Genomic DNA, 24963 nt, shown 5'->3' on the forward strand with positions numbered 1-24963 from the left:
TAAATGACTTATGCGTAATGTTACAAAATCCTAGTGAACAAGATAGAGCAGTAGATTTTAATGGAACAAAGTAGGAAAAGTTCAGCAATATGTGGTATTAGATTCTACATTGCAACAAACTTAAAAAAGAACTATCACTTGTCACATGATAATTGTCACTTTGATACTACATTGGTGTAGTATCAAAGAACATTAAAGCAGTTATTTGAATCAGCTATTCAAATACTTCTCCCATTTCCAATGACCTTGTGATGCCTAATCTTCATACACTTCAACCCAAACAATATTTTACAAAAGACTGAGTGTAGAAAAAGATATGAACAATCTTCTGTTAAGTAGGGGTGTGTGTGTGTGTGTGTGTGTGTCTGTGTGGTGTGTTTTCAGACAGTCTTGCTGTGTCACCCAGGCTGGAGTGCAGTAGGAGGATCTCAGCTCACCGCAACCTCTGCCTCCTGGGTTCAAGCGATTCTCCTGTCTCAGCTTCCCGAGTAGCTGGGACTGCAGGTGCACACTGTAGTGTATGCTACTGGCTAATTTTTGTATTTTTAGTAGAGATGGGGTTTCACTATGTTGGCCAGGCTGGTCTCAAACTTCTGACCTCAAGTGATCCACCCGCCTTGGCCTCCCAAAGTACTGGGATTACAAGCATGAGCCACCATGTCTGGCCACTTGGTAGCTTGTTTTTTATTAAACAAGACATTAAAGAGATCCATGGCATTCTTCTCATGAATTTTTTTGAAAATATAGTTGTTTGCATAAAATATTTTATTTATGTTAATATGTAATAGGTTTACTATTTTTATTTTAAGAGGAATTAATAAATGTTAAGGAAACTAAGACATTTTTAGCTGAATTTCTAATGTTGGCAAATGTTGATGGAGCTCTTTTGGGTTCTCAATAATTTTTAGAGGTATAAAGAGGTGCTGAGAATAAAAAGCTTGAGAACCACTGGCTTAGAATATTGTCATATGTATAGCTATGTTTAAGGACACATGGTAGTTGATGGTAGAATAGGCTTAGCGTAATAACATACCATTTTCCCCATTGGAGTTTGAAGGGAGAAGAAATTTTTACTATATAATTCTCTATAGAACTGTTTTTTTTTTTTTTCCAAACTATGTATCAGAGAGCAATAGCAGCACTAGAAAATGTTTATCATTACCTTCATTCTTTCCCCAGCTCTCTGTGTATCCTATACCCTTTTGGTATGAAGGATATGAGTGGTTTTTATTCTTTTTAGGGAGGAAGAATGAATTGAGAAACTAAAAATTACAAAATGGCCATAGAAAGGACTATGGCCAAGAAAGGACTATGACTTCTATGTCATAATAGAACTTTAATTTGAAAACCAGATAGACATATGCAAATAGTGTGCAAGTATATCGGAATTGCTCCTATTTTAAATACATGAACCTGGCCCTTGGGACAAAACCTGCAAAAAACTTTGATGTTATTGCCTTTTTGGAGCAGAGTTGTCATTTAGGGGAAGCCTACTGTCAAGATGAATGAGTTTTTCTCATGTGAACTTTACCCCCTGTGAGCTTCTGTTTGGGCACTGCTGAGAGTGTTGGACAGTCCCTTTTCTAAATGATGGTTAGCTTGACATTTCATGATACTTCTAATAAAATTATGTGTCAAGGAAATTGAAAGGCACATTCCCTAGGGTGACAGGTAGAGTGAGTTGCATGGATTTTATGAGAACAAACTGACCATTTTTGTCATGAATGTTAATAAGAAATAAATGGGATCAAAGTTATTCAAATTATATTTCTACTTCTAGGGCTGCCTCTTTCTTTCAAAATCTTGTGGGATTTTTTTTAAATAAGTGTTCCTTCCTATTCTCCTTTACATTTAATCTGTTGTTTAAATGGAAAAATATTTGGGCCTTTTAATTTTGTGTCAGAATGAAACTTTCTTCTTTTGGGATTTCAGACTGTTGGCAGTAGGTAATCCTCACATACTTTCTATCTGTCTAGTGTAGTGGAGAAACTAGAAATTTTCCATTCTGCAGCTAAGCAGTACTGAGTGGATTAGGATATACTGGTATGTCTTATATTTTATTCATTAAGTTTTTGGGTTAGCAAGATGCCAAACCTCATACCTTGTTTCTCTTAAAATCAGAATTTGGGTTTCAAGATGAGAAGAATGGAATGGGTACCATTTTCTTTTTCCAGGGTTTTCTGTCAGCCATGCTGAGTTAGCCTTGGAAGCTACTGAGTAAATGAGGTGCCTTAGAAATGTGTGTAGCCTTGAGGGAGGAAGAGTGTGGGGAGGGCATGTTTCCTGTGCACACACTGACTCCGTGCTATGTTTGTTGTTGTTATTTTCTTGGTTAGTTTTATTTTAAATAAAAAACAAGTTAATTACAGTATCTTAGAAAATTTTCTACAAATATCTAAACCATTTTAATGGCTCAGCAAAATCTTGAGAGTTTAAAATTCAGTAACTGCTAAGAGATTGGGATGTTATTTAACAATTAGAAAAAAAAATCAATTTAGTCTCTCCCCACCTCTCCTGGTCAATTCAATACGCTAATAATGATAATAGCTAGCATGCATTATGTGCTTCTGTTTGCCAAGCACTCCTATTTGCTAAGCACACTCCATGCTTACTAGAATGTCAGTTCCATGAGGGCAGGGATTCTTGTTTGTCTTCTTTACTGCTGTATTCATAGCCCTGAGATTTCTTCCTAGCCCATAGCAGATGCTCAATATGTACTTTTGGATTATTATAAGGATTAATTAAGATCTTTATTTTATGAAAGGATCTTATTTAACCCTTATAATAATTTCATGTCATGAAGTTTGCACTCTTATTATCATCATTACGGCTTTATAGATGATGAGATTGATAATTGGTGTTCCAAAGATCACACAGTTAATATATGGCAAAAGTGGAATTTGACCTCTCTCTCTCCAGTGTATGAATTCTTAAAAATTAGGTTATTTCACATGACCTAAAAAGTTTTTTTAAGTAGAAAAAATACAATTAAATAACAGAATCTCTAGAAATATATATTTCTAAAATTACAACTGACTATAAAGAAAAATGTCAACTGATTTAATCTGTGAAATATTTTAATTTTTATAAGTACAATAACAACAAAAACCATTGCACCAACAATACATAGAAAAACAAGATTTTTACTTCCAGTAAATATGACAAATAGTTCCTTTCATTTTTACATAAAATTACTGATAAAATTGATAAAAAGAGACTGTTGATAAATGGTCAAATACCATAAACTTTTCATCAAAAAGAAGAAATTATAACTAGTATGTATACACCTGGAAAAATATCTATCTGCTTACAAAGTGAAGTTAAAGCAATGAATGAGGTCCAGATTTCTACCTGAAAAACAGCATTGGGGTAATATTCCCTGATAGGTTCTCTACCAACTTCCCATTGAAAGACATGTTGCCCCATGGAGATAGAAAAATAGAAAAGCTTTAATAGAATTGAAAACTAAGCATAGTAATTCAACTTTTGCAAGAAATGGGCAAACTTTTTTTCCAATGGTACCCATAGATGAAGATGGAGTCAGAACCACAAGGGATCATCTGCATCCACTTTATCCCCTGAAAGGAGCAGCATTGTGGGCCAGGAAAGAAGAGTGGTCCCTCTGCCTTCTGAGCGCATAACTGAGAATGGGTTCACCTTAAGCCCCCTAACACTGTGCGGGGGCTTAAGGAACTACTCCAGCCAGCAGAAGAGATCCATCTCATAATTAAGACTGAGGAATGAGGCAGTGATTCTGTAAAAATAACTGGTGGTGGGCACTGGAGCTAGTTTGGGCTCAGTGTAAATAATGATAAGTTTGCATAACTGAATACAGATGTCAAAGCTAATTCCTGAAAAAGGTGATAGAGTATAAAGATAACTAACAATGACCTGGGGATAATATATCAGATTTTAATAACCAAGTGGATGTGGGAGAGATAGGGTAATTAAAAAGTACGAAATTCTTCATCCTATATGTAGGGAATCAAAATATGTTGGTTCATTTCATACATTGAGAAATAGAGAAGCAGAGTAGAGAAATTATGTTTTTAAGATGGATTAATGGAGAAATGTGTTTTGGAAAATATTAAACATAACTGCTATTAGAATCTAAACCAGAATATATATATTTCAAATCAGTGTGGAAAATAAAACGGAAATAGTCTTATGGCAGAAGACACAAAACAAAGGAAAAAGAAAGAATACACTCAGAAAGCATAAAATAATAGAAGAAAACAAGGCATGTTAATTATGCCCATAAATGTAAAATTGTGGAAACATACTGGATTTGTGAGGATTTTTTGGTTGCAGATGACAGAATCCCAACTTAAGCCAAATCAGCGAGAAGGGGAAATTTTCTCATTCATGTGACTACAAAGCTGGGGAAGACAGAGGTAAGGATGGGCCTGAGGGTTTACCGAGAGCAAAGGCTTGAGTGCTCCTGGAATCACCTCGTTCCGTCTTCTCTCTTTCAGCATTATGTGTTAGCTTTATTTGATCAGATTGGCTTCCTCTACAGTGCTGGATACATGTCTGCCACTAGATCAAGACTTCTAATGCCCCAAATTTACCAGAGAGAGAGCACAAGTCTGCTCTTGCTTCAGGTTCAAATACCAGGGAAGTGCTCTGATTGGCCCAGCTTGGCTCCTGTGCCCATCCCTGGTCCCAAGCACCATGGCCAAGGAGGCAGGGTCATGAAAGAATATGGAAGCCCTCACTAAGAACTGAGAAGGGGGGTAGGCAGAGGAAGGAGAATAATGTCCCAGAAGGATGGGATGTTTGATGCTTTTCTTAGAACAGAAGAAGAATGCTACTCAAAGTAATAGATATAAAATTGAACTATAAATCACTGTCAAAAATGGTCCAGACATCTTTAAAACTAAAAGGATTTTCAGTTATCAAAGATACTAAGAAAAGGTAAAGAAACAAAGATGGCAATATCAATATTATGCTAAGTAGGATGCAAGGCAAAAGGCATTGAACTGCACCAAGAGTACCATTGATATTGATGAAAGTACAGTCAACAGTGACTATGTAACAGCCATAAATATGATACTAACACTATATGGATAGCAAAAATTCAACAAAACCAAACTTGTTAGAAACTGTGAAAAGACAGAGATGGTGTCATAGAACAACAGATAAGAGTGCAGGCTCAGGGGCTGATTGCCTGAGTTTTGAACCTGGCTCCTCTTTCTAGCTGTGTGACTTGGATCAAGTTATTTAACATTTCTGTGTCTTCATTTTCTAATCTGGAAAATAGAGATGATAATAGTACATGTTGAATATCCCATATCCGAAATGCCTGAGGCAAGAAGTGTTTCAGATTTCAGATTTTTGGGGGGATTTTGGAATATTTGCATTACTCTAGTTGAGCCTCCCAAATCTGAAAATTTGAAATCTGAAATGCCCCGACAAGCATCTCTTTTGAGTGTCATGTCAGCACTCAAAAAGCTTTAGATTTTGAAGAATTTTGGATTTTTGGATATGGGATGCTCAACTTGTATCTATATACCTTGTAGACTTGTGGTGGGAAGTGAATGAATTTATTCACAGAAAGTGCTTAATATAGTATCTGTCAGGTGGCAAACACTTGGTAACCAGTTATTATCTTTTTTTTTTTTTTAAAGATTGTGGGGGAAAAAAAGGAGACAATTTCTGTGGCCAATGTTAGCACAATATTTTCAGTTTTTAATAGATATTTTATATATATGTATGTATGTATATATAGATATATATATATATATTTTTTTTTTTTTTTTTTTTTTTTGAGACAGAGTCTTGCCCTGTCACCCAGGCTGGAGTGCAGTGGTGCAATCTTGGCTCATTGCAACCTCTGCCTCCCGGGTTCAAACCATCCTCCTGCCTCAGCCTCCTGAGAAGCTGGGATTACAGGTGCCTGCCACCATACCCAGCTAATTTTTGTATTTTTAGTAGAGACGGCATTTCACCATGTTGGCCAGGCTGGTCTCGAACTCCTGACCTCGTGATATGCCCACCTCGGCCTCCCAAAGTGCCGGGATTACAGGCATGAGATATATTGACCAAAAATATAGATCAATAGACCTATATAGAAATGTAATTTAAACACTGAGCATATGTACCCATTCTGGGCGCCTTCTTGTAGGATCCATGGGCACTGACGAAGCTGAACATACACTGCATCAGAATCTCAGTAATGGATCCAAAGGAGGAGGGAGCACGGACGGCAGGCTGGGGATGGGGGAGGGCCCTGGAACGTGTAAATCTGATTTACAGCTTGAAGACATCACTGTGGCTGCTGTTTGGAGGCCAAGACTGCAAGGGCAAGAGTCACGGCAGGAAACTGGTTAGGAAGCTGCTGTGGTCATCCAGCCTGGAGATGATCGTGGCTTGGACGAAGGCGTTAGCAGTGGAGGAGATGAGGAGCCCTATTTGGAAGGCGAAGCCTATTGATGGATTGAACATAAAGTGCGACTCACAGAGGGGAAGCCATGACAACTTCTGGGTTCTGCATGTGGGATGGAGGACACGGATGAGGAGTGGGTTTGGGTGGAGGAGATGGAAGTGAGGCGGTCTGCTTTTAACTTGCTGTTACTGGTCTCCTAAGACTGTTGTAGCAAAGTACCAAAAACTGGGTGGCTGAAAGCAAGGAATTTTATTGTCTAACAGTCCTAGAGGTAAGACTTCTGAAATAAAGATGTCGATGGGGCCACACTTGCTCTGATGGCTCTAGGGGAGAATCCTTCTTTGCCTCTTCTGGCTTCTGGCATTTGCCGGCAGTCCTTGGCGTTCCTCGGCTTGTAGGTGCATCAGTCCTGTTGCATGGCCGTCTTCTCCCTGTGTGTCCTCACATAACCTTCCCTCCATGCACGTCTATGTCTAAATCTCTCTCTCTTTTTTTTTTTTTTGAGACGGAGTCTCACTCTGTCGCCAGGCTGGAGTGCAATGGCGCGATCTCAGCTCACTGCAACCTCCGCCTCCTGGTTTCAAGCGATTCTCCTGCCTCAGCCTCCCAAGTAGCTAGGACTACAGCCGCGTGCCACCACGCCTGGCTAATTTTTTGTATTTTTAGTAGAGACCGGGTTTCACCGTGTTAGCCAGGATGGCCTTGATCTTCTGACCTCGTGATCCACCCTCCTCAGCCTCCCAAAGTGCTGGGATTACAGGTGTGAGCCACTGCACCCGGCCCAAATCTCCCTTTTTACAGAAACACCAGTCGTATTGGATTAGGACCCAGCCTAATGTCCTCATTTTAACTTGGTTGCTTCTGTAATGAACTTATTTCCAAGTAAGGTCACATTTTGAGGTACAGGGGGTTAGGACCTCAACATACCTTTTGGGGAGACAAAATTCAACTCATAACACCTGTTAAATGTGACTGTCGATTAACTATTCAAGTGGAGCTGTTAAGTGGGGAAATTGGATGGATATATTTCGGCCTTCATCCAGTTTTTTTTTTTTAATGTGTGTGATGAACATCTTCAGGCATACAGATTGTTCTGTATTTTGAATTTTGTTTTAGAATACATTTTCAGAAGAAGATAGCTCTTAATATATATTGTTAAAATATTTTCAAGAAGTGTGATGTCAATGATAAATTTACTATTCTACAGGGGAGAAGGATATAATGGCTTAAAATACAGACAAATTTATGTATGGAGCAACAGGAAGTAAAGAATTCCTAACTCCTGGCCTCCATTTTCTTGACAGAGTACATTTCCTTTCTGGCACTGCTAGACAGAGATTAAGCAATAATTTAGCTTGAATTTCTAAGTGTAATAGCATTAGGTAACACAGTTCCATGACCTCAGAAAGCTGGAGAATCACATTCTGATGTACGTAAAATACATATATACTCATTTTATTAAAATGAGATTGCCAATACATTTTGTTTTAGATCTTGGAAATGTCACTCCTTTATTCTTCTATTCACTCATTTTCATTTAAAAATATTTTTTAGTTTCTATTGTGTCTCAGTCACTATGGTAGATGCTCAATTTCAATAGAGAATAAGACAAATTAGCTGTGAAGCAATACTCAGGCAATGAAATATGACAAGTACTAGTGTGTGGTTAAGACCAGGGTACTATTAGGGCCTGCAGAAATGGCACCTAACAGTTTCGGGGGTTGTTAGCGGGGGTGTGAGAATGTTTTTTGGAGAAAGTGATTTAGGAAATAACATACAGATGCCACAAATATAATACTGACGACATTTAAAATATATTCTCTATTTTAGTGCTGCAATAGTATTTTCTACACTTAAACTTCTCCAGGATTCAAAACTTTTTAAAAAGAAGGTAGTACAGGATGACACAGAGAATCCTGTCTCTCCAGGAACTTCTGTAAGTATGACTTAATGTCTGTTCTTACAATACTTATCATATAAGAACTATTGGCATGCTAGGAAATTGTCTAATTATTTAGATGAAGCAGAGGAGTAAAGTAGAAAAAAACAATGAATTTGGAGTAAAAAGATTTAGGTCCTATTAATGCTATTTATTTATTGGTATACTTTGGACAAATCTCTTAATTTAAAACAAAATTGGTAATCTCATTTGTGAACTGATGGAATTGGGATATAATAATTACTAAAATCCCATCCAAAGTCCCAGATGTACCGTTATATTAATCTAGCTTTGATCTACCTAGCAAATAAAGTTGTTTCCCAAGGCTTGTTCCTCATTCCACTTTTGAACTATTGCCTTAGCATTGCCAGTCAGATACCTGTGCTGTTTCCTGCTTTGGATTCCTCATAGTTAGAATCTTCCATTCAAGCTCTCAAATCTGACAACTGGTGTCACATATTCTCTGATTAGGCTTTGATAAGACCAAGTAATTTAACAATACAGGATTGTTTAGGACTGAAATATAAAGATTCATCATCTAGAACCCTTGCCCATTATTTCAAGTATTACTAATAAAATCGCTAATATCTAGCATCATTACAAATTAGCAAAACTAATTGTCCTTAATAGAGACTCATTTCTTACTATATTGAAAGCAATAAAAATGCTAAAAAGCAATCTAACTCTAAAAATTGACTTAGAATAATGATTGTCAATTGGGGGTGATTTTGCCTCCCGGGGAAAATTTGGCAATGTCTGGAGATATTTTAGGTTGTCACAACTGGGTGGAGGGGGGTGCTACTGGCATCTACTAGGTAGAGGCCAGGGAAGTTGCCAAACTTCCTTTATTCTACAGGACAGCCCTCCACAGCAGTTATCTGACCCTAAATAGGTCAGTAGTGTTGAGGTTGAGAAACCCTGACTGAGATTAATGTGACCTATCTTTTCATTAGTCACAGGAAATCTGAGCATTGAGTGATTAAGTTATACTGATGGACATTTTTTTCTGTATTGCTAATCTACATACTAGACTCTCTGAGTAATTCTTGTGCCCATTCGAATCACTATCCTCCCTGTGGGCCTCTGTCGACTGCTTATTCTTGGTTTTTTTTTTTTTTTTTTTGAGATGGAGTCTCACCCTGTCGCCCACTGGAATGCAGTGGCACAATGTCGGCTTACTGCAACCTCCACCTCCTGGGTTCAAGCAATTCTCCTGACTCAGTCTCCTGAGTAGTTGGGACTAGAGGTGTCTCCCACCATGCCTGTCTAATTTTTGTATTTTTAGTAGAGAGTTTCACCATATTGGTCAGGCTGGTCTCGAACTCCTGACCTCAGGTTATTCACCTGCCTTGGCCTCCCAAAGTGCTGAGATTACATGTGTGAGCCACTGCGCCAGGCCTGTTGACTGCTTACCCTTGTTTCCGGGGAACAACTTGCCCTACTCTTCCTGTACTACCCACCTGCATTTGAGCCTCTTTAGGCCCCATTAGCTACTCCTGGCTAGCACATGTTGCTGATTGGTTGGACATGAGGAGCTGTCAGAGATGCATAGCAGGAAATACTTAAAACAAATGGCAGTTGTTCTAAATGATTTTAAAGTTCCTAGTGTCTACGATGGACTCCACTCCCCCAGAAAAAGCTTTCTTTGCATATCTCTCCTAGCTCTCAGTAGCTCTGGACATTTGTCACCTCTTTGTAAAGTGTAATATTGAGGGTGGCAAATTAATTATAATACCTGTTTGGAATATGAGCAGCATACAGCAGCATGACACAGTGGATTAAGACTGTGGACTCTGAAGGCAGGAAGACATAGGTTGGAATCCCACCTCCGTCAAAATATGACACTATTTAGGCAAGACAGTTAACCTTCCTAGGTCTCAGTTCTCCCAACTGTAAAATGGAAATGATTATAATACCTCTTTGGCTGTTAGGAGGATTAAATGAGATAATATATACAAAGCATGTAGCACAGTACCTGACACATAATAACTAAATGGATATTAGTGAATATTATTTATTTTTTAGCCCTTAAAATGACATCTACAAAAACTTTTAATGACATAGAAACTGCTGATAATATAATTTGCAGTGAGAAATTCACACTGCAAAACTATTTTTCAACAATGAGTATAGAGAGAAAAGGAAAGCTGAAAAGCAGTATGCTAAAATATTAATAGAAGATTGTTGGATTGTGGGTGATTTTATTCTGAATATTTTTTATATTTTATAGAATGTGCAAGAATCATTTCTAAATTTAAAATTGTGATACTGTGGAATGATACCAGATGCCTTTTAAACTTACATTACATTTAGTCTTAGGCTAGAAACTTGACATTATTAAATGGAAAGATAACCATCAGTTTAATATTGTTTAGGCCACTGAAAATAAAGATGATAATGAGTTTTTAGATCCTATTTCCCTAAATGCCCGAGAATATTTCAACATTCATCTGTGGTTGAGGTGCCGCTTAGCATTGGTGACTGCGTTTGTTGCACAGATTCATGGCATTGGAATTGTGAAAGGTACAAACATTTGCTTAATCAATGTTTTCATAAAAATTAATTTTACATAGGTGAAGAGGGATTTATTGGGATATATTTTATTATGTTAATGTTTTATAACTTTCTAGCTTGATCTGCTTATAGAATTAAAAATTCAGGTTATTAATATATAAGAATATTTTTAACAGCCCTTTGTATCATTGAAAGTGGCATATATCTTACTAATGTATGCAAAACAGGTAAAGCAATTTCAAAATATGAATGCCCAGGTCTTCTTGTCATCTGGGAAGGCAACTAAGTGTAGGAGTGAAGAGCACAGATTACTGGAGCCAACCCACTTGGGTTCTAATATTGGATCCACCGCTTCCTTGCCAAGCCTTTCTTGGCCAAGTCTCTTAAATCCCCCTTCCTCAGTTTCCTACCCTGTAAAATGGAGACAATTGTACCTACTTTATAGGATTATTGTCAGAATTAAATGGGTTAAATTTATACTGTTCTTAGATCACAGCTTGGCACATGTAAATGTTAGTTCTTGCAGTGATTAATCATTATCTATTTGTATACCTATCTATTCACCCATTTCTATCCATCTTCCAAATTAAATTATCTCATGCAATATCATCATTTTTGCAGCACTGGAAAGTCCTAAAGTACTTTCCCCCAAATTACAACACATTTATTTTCCATGTTTCATGTAGAGTCTGTTTTCCATCTTAATATACTCCCCTGTTCTTTGATATTATGCAATATTTCTGTGATGAAAATTGGGGCTATTACACATGTATAACTTCTTACTTTCTCAATGCATTTTAAATAACTACATTTGTTTATTTTAGAGGATGATATGACAGATTGCCTGAGCCTCATCAATGAAGTGTGTATGGAGGCAAAAAGTGCAGGCGACACGGAACTGCAGGCTGAATTCTTGACACAAGCTGTAATTCTTGGCCTACAAGAAAAGCATTTAAAGGCAGACATCATAATAAAACTTCAGGTAGAAAGGAAACTTTGTTCATATTTATAGTCAGGGAGGGATTCCAGTTAGAACAAAAGGAGAGAATTTCAAATTCCACTAGGTACTGAATGCATAACAATTAACATGGCCAGCTCTTGTTTCAGTGAATTGGAAACAGTACTATCAAAATGAATAATTTTATTTTAATAGGATATAATACATTTGCTGGAAGGAAATGAATTTATTTCTCCTCAATCACGGCTAACTCTGGCAAGAAGCCTAGTTTTGCTGGATGACTTAACCAAAGCTGAGAAATTCAAGGAATCTCCCTTTTCAAAAACAGGAAAATTAAATTTGTTGACTTGGGCGCATAGCATTCTAACTGAACAGGTGAGAATGCTTTTGTGTCTGCAAGACATAGAAACTTACTTTTCTCTGTTTCCTCCTATTCCAAACCACGTCAACTAATTGCTCATTACAATGTTTGTTTTTTTAAATAGATGCTAACTTTTGGAGAAACAATTGAATTTCATTCATCAAACACTAAATATGCAAATCCATTACAGCCTTTGAAAAATATCTATCTTCCCCATGTCATGTTATTGGCCAAAATAAAAATGAGAATTGGTAAGAACATTTAAACTTATATTGCACTAGAATAACTGATAAAAATGTTTAAGTTATTTTTAGGCAGGCTATCGTATGAGTGCATTTAAAAGAGGCAATATTTATGAATACTCAGGCTCCATTTATTTAACCAATAGTTTTTGATCACTTATCATATGCCACACTGTCTTTATATATGAATAAAGTACGTGGTTGATTACCATAATATAACATGCATAACTGCTTGGTCTAGACTATTGCACTTTATCCAGGTCATCAGTCTTTTGGATTAAAATTATGCCCACATAATTTACTTCAAAATTACCGTGCAATTCAGTAATTTTACTGAAAAAAATCCTACAAACACAAAATACATTTCTTAAATAATCTGTTGTCTAGCATATTTAAATTATAACTAACAAAGACGATTTTGGAAAGGAATGTGTTAAATGCATTATGTATTTTATAACTGATGCTATGAAGTACTTATACCTTTAAAAATGCTAATTTAATGCCTGTGAACAAAAAAATAGTTAATTTTTTATTATTTATTTTCTTTCTTCAACATTTATTTTAAGTTCAGGGGTACATGTGCAGGATGTGCAGGTTTGTTATATAGGTAAATGTGTGCCATGATGGTTTCCTGCACAGATCATCCTATCACCTAGGTATTAAGCCCAGCATTCATTGTTCATTGGCCATTCTTCCTGATGCTCTCCCTCGCTCTACGCCCAGTAGGTCCTGGTGTGTGTCATTCCCCCTCGACGTGTCCATGTGTTCTCATCATTCAGCTCCCACTTATAAGTGAGAACATGTGGTGTTTGGTTTTCTGTTCTTGCGTTAGTTTGCTGAGGATAATGGCTTCCAACTCCATCCATAGGACATGATCTCGTTCCTTTTTATGGCTGCATAATATTCCATGGTGTATATGTACCACATTTTCTTTATCCAGTCTATCATTGATGGGCATTTAAGTTGATTCCATGTCTTCTCTATTGTGAATAGTGCTGTAGTGAACATATGCTTGCATGTATCTTTAGAATAGAGTGATTTATATTCCTTTGGGTATTACCTAATAATTAGATTGCTGGGTCAAATGGTATTTCTGCCCCTAGTCTTTGAGGAATCACCACACTGTCTCCACAGTGGTTGAACTAATTTACACTCCCACCAACAGTGTAAAAGCGTTCCTTTTTCTCTGCAACCTGGCCAGCATCTGTTGTTTTTTGACTTTTTAATAATAGCCATTCTGACTGGTGTGAGATAGTATCTCATTGTGGTTTTGATTTGGATTTCTCTAATGATCAGTGATGTTGAGCTTTTTTTCATGTTTACTGGCTGCATGCATGTCTTTTGAGAAATGTCTGTTTATGTCCTTTGCCTATTTTTTAATGTTTTTTTTTCTTGTAAATTTGTTTGAGTTCTTTGTATACTCTGAATATTAGACCTTTGTCAGATGGGTAGATTGCAAAGATTTTCTCCCGTTCTGTAGGTTGTCTGTTCATTCTGATGATAGTTTCTTTTGCTGTGCAGAAGCTCTTTAGTTTAATTAGATCCCATTTGTCAATAAAAATAGCTTAAATAAAAGTGTTAATGAAGGTGATATTCATTTTTTTTGGAAGCTCTGATAACTCGTTTGTAAAAGTTTAAGAAATAAACTTGTATCTTACAAATATAGGAATTGTCAAAAGTCTTCATATTTTTATGACTCAAGGTCCCTTGAAGGGACAGCATCTTATGTTCCTTCACAATACTCTAGTTAGTGCCTTAACTAGTGGACTGGCTGATAATGGTATTTTCAATCCCAGGTGGATGGTATAGTTTCCCTGCAGTGGGAAAACCGTGTATCAGCCTAACTCTGCTTTGCGAGCATGGTTGACTCCAGCCTCCTTCTGCCTCTCTCTTTTCTCAGGGGAGGAGCCTGTCCCTTTATCAATACTGCTGAGCCTTTTGGCCTTGCTGTAGCTCCTAGTTGGCTCTGTCCTTCCCGGGGACCTTGCTTTGGCACTTTTACCCCTCTCTCACATATTTTCTACCTTCCTTACTCAACACATCCTTTTCCCTCCTTCCTTCAGTTTGTAAATATTTTCAAATATCCACCAGTAAAAAACCAGACTAAATAAACAAACAAAAAACAATAACAAACCTACTGTAAGCCTCTGTCATTCTCACAAAACGTCCTTCCAGCCAGACTCCTTAAGGGTAGAGTCTGCTCTCTTCCTCTTCTTTCCTCCCCTGTCATTCACCCCTCACCTCACTTCATTCTGGATTTGGACCAGAGAAATCACTCTTGAGTTGGTCACCAAGGACTTAATCTATAATTCCAACATGTGGTTTTCAGACCCTCCAAAGCATTTGACATTGCTGACACCAATCACAACTTCCTGAAACTCTGCTCTCTGGATTCTCAGGTGCTGCATTCTCCCAAATTTTCATCTCCCTCTCTGGTTTGCTATCCATAATTACCTTTCTATTTCCCTAGTCTATCCTTTAAGTAAACGATCTCTATTTGTTCTGGCTTAAAAGGCTTCTTATGATGTGGTCCAAGCTGACCTGTGCCCCTTCCCACCCAACCCTCTGGTCACACTGAATCACCGTGGCTGCACGTGATGCATGTGGTGCTGCATGCTTTACACCTTTGCACATGCGATTTTCTCCATTAGGAATAATCTTCCCCTGAAATCCCATTCCTACCATATCATTCTCTTCCCTCTCCTCCCCACTACCCACTGGCTGCCACACATGCAAATACATTTCCTTAAACTCTGTCCATCCTTCAGATCTCAGTTAAGCATCACTTCTTCCAGGAAGCTTTTCCTGAACCCCAAGACTGGGTGATGTACCTCACCGCGCTTCTAATTGATTATTCTTGTTGTAACGCTCACCATGTTGGTTGTTAAGGACAATTTACTTGCTTGTTTGAAGCCTCCATTATGACATAAGCTTCTTAAGGCAACAATTTTGTTTTGTTCATCTGATATCCTGGGCACCTAGCACAGTGCCTGAAATCAAGCAATCAATAATGGTGCTTTCAGATTTCATTCATCCATTAGACTACTATACAGCCACTAATAATAATGTTGCAGAATAATTTTTATACAATGGAAAGGTGTTCACACTACATTGGAACATATATAACACAACATTACAAAATGTTCATTGTATACATCAAAATATCATTGGAAAATAGGGACTCCCCTTGGCAGGTGTGATTATGGATGATGTTTATTGTCTTCTTTTTGCTTCTCTCTCTCCTTTAGTCTGCTATAATGAACTACAATGAACACATATAACTTTTGTAACAAAAAAATTGTTCCAGAAATATGTTTTGGTCAAGGTACAAAGCTAATGAAAATTAAGCATTTAGCACCAAGTACCATTTCCAGCAGATAGTATGTGCTCAGTAAATGTTAGCTTGTTTTCAAATATTTGAAGAAAAACTAGTGGACAGTGCTGTGGAAGAAAGACTAACACACAGGTTATTAGAAATAGGAAACTGCAGAGCAAGCTGGTTAGATGAAGATTTGGGATCTGGAGGACCTAGGCCTGAATCTTGGCATTACTATTTCTTAGTTGTTTGATCTTGGAAGTTATCCAAGCTCTTAGACTTCATGCCTTATCTGAAAAATAGAGGTAGGCTATTTGCCCTATATATTTTAAATAATGAAATGAAATCAAATATATATAGTATTAAACAGTGCCTGGCACACAACAGTCATGCACTAAATGGTAGTACAGTTGTTATTTCTTACATCTTACTTTATCTTTACTACTTATTTTACTTTAGTTTCTTTATCTTTGTCAGTTTGATCAAGTTGTTTTTATGACCTTTTTTTCTGTTATTTTAGACTTTCATTGTACTTTTCCTTTCCCAGTCTGCAGACTCAGACATGTGGTTCCCTAATGTAATACCCAGATCCAACTTTCCTCTCACCAAGAGGCTCTTACCTGTTTCCCTCATAGGCCACCCCTAGTTAGATGGGACTTTAGATGAATTTATGTTTCCCTCATAGGTCATCCCCAATTAGATGAGACTGTAGATGAATTTTACCTTCCTACTTTAAAAGTTTAAGAAATAAACTCACCATCTAGAGATATCTAGAAGTTTTGCTCCTTCTCTCCTACTCTCTCTAGCTCCCAGATTTTACTGAGATAATTTAGTACTTTTTAAGCAAAGTATCCTGATGCTTTTCCTTTGAACTAGTTCTTTCCTTTTTAAAGAAACTCTATTTCTAATTTCTAATATCTAATCCTAGTCATTGTACCACTGAGAAAGTGCTGCTGTTCTTCCTCCTTCTTTTCGTTCATCTTCAAAGCCTTCAGAGTCCTTCAGTCTCTGTTCTGCTTCATAGGTTGTTGATTGAATCCTTTTCTCTTTCTTTTTAAGTGTTTTCCTCAGATTATATTCTGATTCCATGTTCTCCGCAAATACCGTTCTTGCACTCTGACAGGTGAATGATGTGCTCCCAACTCAGTACCAGAATCTTTGGGTGTGGCTGTTTTTTCTCAGGGTTTGTTAGAGATTATTCCATCATGTCTAGCTTTGAGTGTCTCAAATGAGAACTGCAGTGTCAGTCTAATTTTCATTTTCTTTTGGTAAGAAATTTGTTCTTTCTTTCTGAAAACTTACAGGATTTTCTCTTTTGTCTCTGTAGCTCAGGAATTTTACCAGCATGTGTCTGGGTATATGCCTTTTCTTTCTCTGCCTAGAAATCAGTGAGCACTTTCAATCTGCAGATAAGTCTCTTTCCAGCTGTCAGAAAATTTCTTCTTGCTTAATTATTGCCTAGTCACTCTCTGTTCTTTCTTCTTCTTCAGTTACTATTATATCGAGAGCCATCTGGCCTAGGTTCAAATCTTAAGCATGTGATTTAACTTCTTTGTGCCTTAATTTCCTCATCTCAAAAATGGGAGTTTTTACAGTAGTCTGTTTGACTGCTGTAACAAAATACCTTAGACTGAGTAATTTGTAAACAGCGGAAACCTATTGTTCATAGCTCTGGAGTTTGGGAAGTCCAAGAGAATAATGGAGTGGTAGATTGGGTGTCTGGTGAGGGATGGCTCTGCTTTACAGATGGCACCTTCTATGTGTCCGTACATGGTGGAAGGGGCAGACGGGCTTTCTCAAGTTTGTCTTTTATGAGGAGAAGTCTGTCTTCTTGTCTTTTACAAGAACAGTAATCTCATGCAGGAGGGCAGAGCCCTCATGACCTAATCACCTCCCAAAGTCTCTACCTCTAATAGCATCACGTGGGGGTTACATTTCAACATATGAATTTTAAAGGGGCACAAACATTCAGGGGATAATAATGACACTTACTTGATAGGATTGTTAAGAAGATGTTAAATGCCTAGACCAGTGCCTGGGCCATAGTAAGCACTATTGAGTGTTGACTATTATTATTTGTATGTCAAGTCTTGATCTGTCTTCTAAGTCTATTATGTTTTCCTTTATAACTTCCATTTATTTCTATCATCTATAACTTGAACTACTTTTACTTCCACTTGATCTTTCTGATTATTAATTCAAGTTTCAGCATTGACCATCTTCTCAAAATTATCTGAAAACTTTCTATCTCTATACATGCTCTTTTTTGATTTGTCGTCTGAATTTTAATCAGTTTTATTTTACTACTGCCACCTTTTCTGGGGGTTATATTTATTCTTCCTCTTGTCAGCTGCTGGATCTTTTTTGCCAGGCTATTTTACTTTGTCTGTTTATTGTGGGTCATGTCTAGCTTTGGATTAATTTCAGTAGTGGCCATGCTGCAAGTGGTGGTTAAGAATAGCTAGTTCTGCCTATATGGGTTGGCTCTATACCAGACTTCAAAAGTTCAATTCCCTGTGAAGCACCAGGAGAAGCAGCAAAGGCCAATACTCTTTAGTTTCAGGAGTGGAGAGGACTCAGGCCACCTTCAAGCCCCTCATAGGTCCTGGAAAATCAAGAAGGCAGCCTGCCAGAGCTGTCACTCTTTGAAGCCAGAGACTTTGTTCCAAGCTCTTTTTGGATGCTGTCCCTGATCTTTGATCCAAGGCTGCCTGCCTGTGGTTCCCAGGCTCTTGTCCATCCCAGAGTGCAGAAGATCCTGTATCAGCTCTGTCTGTTCTTACCCTTCACCTTCTAGGACCCACCTGCCTCCTGCAGCAGCAGCAGCAGCAGCAGCAGCAGCAGCAGCAGCAGCAGCAGCAGCAGCAGCAGCTCTGGAGAAGCTGATCATTGGATTAGATTGGGAAAGGGAGGGCAGCAAGGGCATGCCCAAGCTATCATCTGTGCAGAATCTCCCATCCCCCTTCTGTTCCTCCCTCTTGTTATTATTATTGATCATTGTTATATGTTGATGATCATCATCACATATGAATTTTATTACTTGACATAAATTACTTCCCCTTTATATTAAGTTTCCTCCTTTATAAAGTTAGGCTGACTTAATTGGCCTCTTGAATTCCTTCCAGCTTGTTGATCTCATGAGAGCTATTTTTCTCTATTTTCAGTCTACAGTTTCTTCAATTATCAGGACACTTGATTTCTACAGGAGCTTAAAATACAGATTGTGTTAAATTGTACAGATTGTGTTAAATCAAATATATTCTGTACTTTTCTGACTTACTAATCTTGAGGATGTGTCACCACTCAATGACAATACTGTTGCTGTGTTTTAGAGTCACTTAAGGCTGAACAGCTTGCTTCCTGGTGTATTATATTAAACATAGACTTAAAAAACAAAACCCAAAGCAGCTTTTCTGTCAAAACAACATCAGTTTTACAACGTCTTTTTCACAGAGTTGATGTTTACTGGAAAAAGGAGCACTTAAATATTATAAAGCATAAAATCAGCTGTGACTTGATGCTTTCTTGATAATTTTCCTTTATAGTATAGATTGTGTCACACAAATGGGCTACTTAAAATTTTTTTTCATGTGAAAGTCTCTGATAGAAAAAGGCATTTAGAGATTATTTTTATAAGACAAAAATGAACATCATGGTTATTTAAAATCTTTTTTTAATTAATGACTGAAGCTTGAGCTTCCTTATTACATGAAAAAGTAGATTACTGATTCTGTGATAGGAGTGAATGAAAGTTACTTACATTTCTTATGTTTATTCAATCAGCAAACATTCATTGAGGGCCACTTATATGCAAGAATGGTGCTGGGAAGTGGGGACATACTAGGAAGCCAGTCCTCATCTCTGCCCTCAAGAAGCTTATTATCTAGTTAGGGAGGGAGAGAAAACAGTTCATAATCCTGTAACAATTCTAATTTTAACAAAAATCTAGAAGACAATTCAAGTATTATTTTTATATATTAGTGCCATTATCATATTGTATATCATACCATATCATATATCATATGGCACTAATATATAATATAAACTGTATAGTACTAATACATATTATATATACATATATGTGGCATGATGACATGAAGTATTTGTTATTTTTGTCTTATATTGATATTTGGTATAATTTGAAACAATAAGTGAAATATACAAAAAGGGGAGATGTTGAAATATGGTTGTGCTGAACAAATTAGCGTATCTTTTATTTCCCTTCTAGCCTGGGATCTAATCACAGTTGATAATTGTTGAGGTTTAGAGTATGGGCTCTAAGAAAGAATTCTTATTTAATTCAATTCCCTTGAACAAGTCATTTAACTTCCCTTGTTTTCATTTCCTCTCCTATAAAATGTGGGTGAGTGCCAATGTCATTAGCCTCTGAGATGACATGAGTGGCATGCATAACATATTTATTTAGAAGGGCACCTCCTCACTTGTTTTAAGAGCTTTGTGGGTGTCAGCTGTTGTTCCTCTTCCATGCCTGGCCTCCTTACTCTTCTGGGAGCCTCCCAGAGGCAAAGGCTTTTCCTCTCCATATTCTTCTTCTCCGTATTCACTTTGTCATCTCCGTATTCTCATCAGTGTGCTGCCATCCCGCCTGGTTCAGAGTAAGGACTCAGTAACTTCCTGGATGAGAGAGAGAGAGAGAGACAGAGAGAGACAGAGAGAGAGATTGAGGCTGTCCATCATCCTGCCATTCACATAGCACATGCCTGAATTAAAAGTTTACAAAAAGTTCTAGGTTTAAAAAAATATATCCTTTGTAGGGCATAGCAACTTGGAATTAGAAAATTTCAGAACCTAAAGACACCTCACAATTTTGTAGTTCTGCTGCATTTTATTTTTTAGTATTTAGTAGCCAAGAAATGTTTTAAAGACATGTAATACCCAATATTTCAATCATTTTTTCAGAGGACGCTCAAGGCTTGGAGGCATGTAGGGACTTGTTCAAAACCTCAGTGATATGGTAGTACCAATGACTGGCCAGGATCCAGCACTTCAGCTAGAATTCAGTATCTGTATCAGAGTCCTACACTGCCTTTCTGTTTATATTGCTTTACTGTGTGTTCAATTATCCTACCAATTAATTATTTCCCCTACTTGCATTCTCCTCTTTATGCCAACGTTTTTGTTCTTTAAAATTACCAAAGAGAAGGTGTTCATCTGCTTTTAGCCTAGACAGCCATGTTCTCTGGGATGGTTTCCCTAACCTCCCCCAATCTGGGCCTGCTAGCAAAGTGCCCCGTGCTTTCTCTGCTACACAATTGGCCATGCAGTATTTTGATTGCCTGTCTGGCTATTCATATTCTCCATTAAACAAAATACTAGGCTTCATGACCTCCCTCTTAAGAGATAGTGCAATGTTGTAGTTTAGAGTGTGGGCCCTGGAGCCAGACTGCCTAGGTTCAAATTATGGCCCTTCTGTTTACTAGCCATCTAACCTTGGGTGAGTTGCTGAAACCTCACTGAGCTACTGCTTTGTCCTCTGTCAAATAAGCTTGATAATGGTGCCCACTCAGAGTTGCGGGGATCATATGAGTAATGCATTTAAGTCCTTCAGAGGGTGGCTGGCATGTAGGATACATTTAATAAATCTTAGCTCTTATTATTTTCTTTTTTTGTTTTTATCAAGTACCTAAGCACTTAGAAAATGTTTGTTGAATAAATGTCTGCCTGTCTGGCTCTGGAGTTACACAGATAAAGTCTAATGTCTCTTCCATACAATGGTTTTTTAAGTAAAAACATGTTAAATAATGATGGGGCCTAATAAAAAGCATAGCATGTAGCCCTTGTCCATCATGGGTTTGCTGTCTAGTGGGGATGACAAAACAAAACAAAACAAAATACACAAAGCAAGTAACCACTATAATGCTTAATAGAAAGAAAATTACTGCCTATTAATATTTGCAAATTTTATTGGGAACAACATAAAATTTCCAGGTGTTTCCCTATTAACAACCTCATTTTAGCAGCATGAAAGTTGTTCTGTAGAGCACTGTGAAATTTTAGAAGGAAAGGGTTTTGAGAGATTATCCTTCATTTAAAAAATAAGAAAACATGTTAGAAATGTATCAAAGAAAAAATTTCAAAGGCTTATTACTGTAGTTTATTGAAATATTGGGTATTATATGTCTTTAAAACATTTCTTGGATGCTAAAAACTGTAAAAACTACCAAAGTTCTTGATAGATTTCATTACTATGAGAGCAGTCTGGTAACTTGGAGGCTTGTTATAAACACTGTGTATTTTATTGTTCTTCCCCACCCAACTGTTTTTCTTTTAGGACATACAGTGGCCAAGCAAGTATATTACAAGAATAAAAGGAAGGACCCCTCGAAGTGGTTACCTGCTCTTCATCTGTTTGATGTGGCACTGAAGCTCTGTAGAACAACAGCAGTGGAGGAACATGAGGTGGAAGCTGAAATCCTTTTTCAGAAAGGTATAATGCATCTGGGGTCAGAACTATGATAAAATTTATGGAATTCTTTTTTATATCAACAACAGGATTCTTGAAAATCTGGTCCCTGACTATAAAAATTACAAACATACAAAGGGCTTAGAGATGATGAACACAACGGTACCTCCACCAAATCCAGTTTTAGGTAAAAGAGTGCTGCTTATTTTAAGTTTATGTCTAGAAAGAAAAAAGTACTACTGCTTCATTTCTTTTATAATTGTAATTGATTCTTCTTATACAAAGTTTGAGGTTTGACTGAAAAATGGCAGCATAGCCTCTTAGCTATAAATAATATTACTTAAATAGTGCTTGGAAGACATTTTTTCTGCATCGTTTCATTACTTAGCTAAACATTTTGGTTAATTTTTGTAAATAAGAGATACATCCTCATTGAAATTAAATAGATATAGCACACCTATACTTAAAACATATATAACACGTATTTCCTTAATACATTTATATGATTTTATTGTGGGCATTTTACCTCTGAGAAAAAGATAAGGATGATTGCTATCATTTACTGAGTATCTACTAGATGCTAGGTGCTGTATTCAATATGTTCAATATGTATCTCATAGGGCTAATTCTTAAAATAGCTCTGCAAGGTAGGCATGACAAATCCTGATGAGGAAAATTAGGTGCTGTCTGGTTAAGTGACTTTCCAAAAGTCAACAGCCACTAAATGATAGTGCCCAGATGTGAGCTCAACACTGGCCAGCTCTGTGCCCTTTCCACAGGCTGCATGAAAGCTGTGAATCCTTTCTATAATGATTATAGAAGTTTCCTTTCCCATCCTCATATGCTCTGCTAGTGCTTACATTTTTTTTTTTTTTTTGAGGTGTTGTCTCGCTGTGTTGCCCAGGCTGGAGTGCAGTGGCATGACCTTGGCTCACTGCAAACTTTGCCTCCCAGGTTCAAGCAATTCTCCTTCTTCAGCCTACTGAGTAACTGGGACCACAGGCGTGCACCACCACACTTGGCTAATTTTTGTGTTTTTAGTAGAGATGGGGTTTCACCATGTTGGCTAGGCTGATCTTGAACTCCTGACCTCAAGCTATCCCCCACCCTTGGCCTCCCAAACTGCTGGGATTGCAGGCATGAGCCACCAGGCCCAGCCTACTAATGCCTATATTTGAAGGCTGCAGCTCACCATGAGGGCTGGGAGCTGTGAGAGCCAGCGCATTTGTATTATCATAGAGGGTTTTCAGCCATTTGCTGACTTTTTAGGATTTATTTTTTCTCCTTAGGTTTGTGATTTTTCTAAAATTTTAAAAGTGTTTTCAATTTATTTTTAACTGACAAAGCAATTGTATATATTTATGGGGTATAGTGTGACTTTTTGATACATGTATATTTTGTGGCATGATTAAATCAAGCTAATTAGCATATCCATCACTTCACATACTTATCATTTTTTTGTGATGAAAGCATTTAAAATCTATAATTATTATTAATTATAGTCACCATGTTGTACAGTAGGTCTCCACAACTTATTCTTCCCATTTAACTGAAACTTTGTACCCTTTGACCAATATCTCCCTGTTCCTCCACCATCCCGGACTTTTTAAGATTCTTCAGTTAAGTGAGATCATGCAATATTTGTCTTTATGTGCCTGGCTTATTTCACTGAGAATAATGTCCTCCAGGTTCATCTATGATGTCTTCAAATAACAGGATTTCTTTCTATTTTAAGGCTGAATAGTATTCCATTGTGTATATATATCACATTTTCTTTTCTTTTCTTTTTTTTTTTTTTTTTTTTTGAGACTAAGTATCACTCTGTCACCCAGGCTGGAGTGCAGTGGTGTGATCTCGGCTCACTGCAACCTCCACCTCCCAGGTTCAAGTGATTCTCCTGCCTCAGCCTCCTGAGTGGCTGGGATTACAGGCACGCACCACCACGCCAGGCTAAATTTTGTATTTTTAGTAGACAGCGTTTCACCATGTTGGGCAGGCTGGTCTCGAACTCGTGACCTTGTGATCCGCCCGCCTCAGCCTCCCAAAGTGCTGGGATTACAAGCATGAGCCACCACGGCCAGCCATATCACTTTTTCTTTATCCATGCACCTGTCGAAGGGTACTTAGATTGATTCCATATCTTGGCTATTGTGAATAATGTGAATAATGCTACAATGAACATGGGAGGGCAGATGTTTTCTATGATATCTGTGAAGGAGACAGGGGAAAGAGGAGAATGCATGTCAAAAAAGGGAATGTAAGATACAGGAGGAGGGAGAAGCACAAAGTAAGGGAATGGAGAGAGAAGTTAGATGGGAAGATAGGAAGACCAGTTGTGTAGGGGCAAGCCAAAGAAGGCTTGCTTCACGTTGCTTCCTGAATGCAGGGGAAGCCTGAGAGTTCTGAAGAAGGAGGCAATGGGTCTTTCCTCATTGGCTTACCTTCTGGAAGAAACAGACAGACATACAAAAGGATAGCACACTAAATATTCTGAATTTCCAGCATGAAATATTTGTTCTTAAGTTCTAAGTGCTAGAAAAAAGAAAAACCATCTTTGTATCTTTTTCTTCTTTCAGGCAAAATAGAACGCCAAATACTAATGGAAGAGAAATCTCCAAGTTTTCAACTTGAGAGTTTATATGAAGCTATACAACTAAGCCTGAAAAATGATCAAAACTCAGGGTAAAAAGATATTCCATTGTTGTAGCTGTGTGTGTTTGGCTTGAGCCCCATGTTCTTGTAGTACATTGACCACTCGAGGCTGGATTGATTGTGATGCCTTCTGAAAGCAGAGCTAGTTCATGGGGTCCATCTCAAGCGT

The 24963-nt window shown here is 37.6% G+C and overlaps 1 protein-coding gene across 2 annotated transcripts in view; it reads left to right on the forward strand.

The window, feature by feature from the left end:
• The window catches only part of CFAP54 (cilia and flagella associated protein 54), a 386261-nt gene that overhangs the window by 234782 nt on the left and 126516 nt on the right, over positions 1–24963 (forward strand). For both annotated transcript variants that reach the window (XM_055237476.1, XM_055237478.1), the window contains 7 exons: positions 8219–8324; positions 10703–10850; positions 11666–11823; positions 11995–12174; positions 12285–12411; positions 22011–22166; positions 24719–24824. In XM_055237476.1, coding sequence (XP_055093451.1) covers positions 8219–8324; positions 10703–10850; positions 11666–11823; positions 11995–12174; positions 12285–12411; positions 22011–22166; positions 24719–24824 — 981 coding nt within the window. The remainder of the gene's footprint in view (positions 1–8218; positions 8325–10702; positions 10851–11665; positions 11824–11994; positions 12175–12284; positions 12412–22010; positions 22167–24718; positions 24825–24963) is intronic.

Source organism: Symphalangus syndactylus, chromosome 13 (assembly GCF_028878055.3).
Source record: "Symphalangus syndactylus isolate Jambi chromosome 13, NHGRI_mSymSyn1-v2.1_pri, whole genome shotgun sequence".
Classification (NCBI taxonomy): domain Eukaryota; kingdom Metazoa; phylum Chordata; class Mammalia; order Primates; family Hylobatidae; genus Symphalangus; species Symphalangus syndactylus.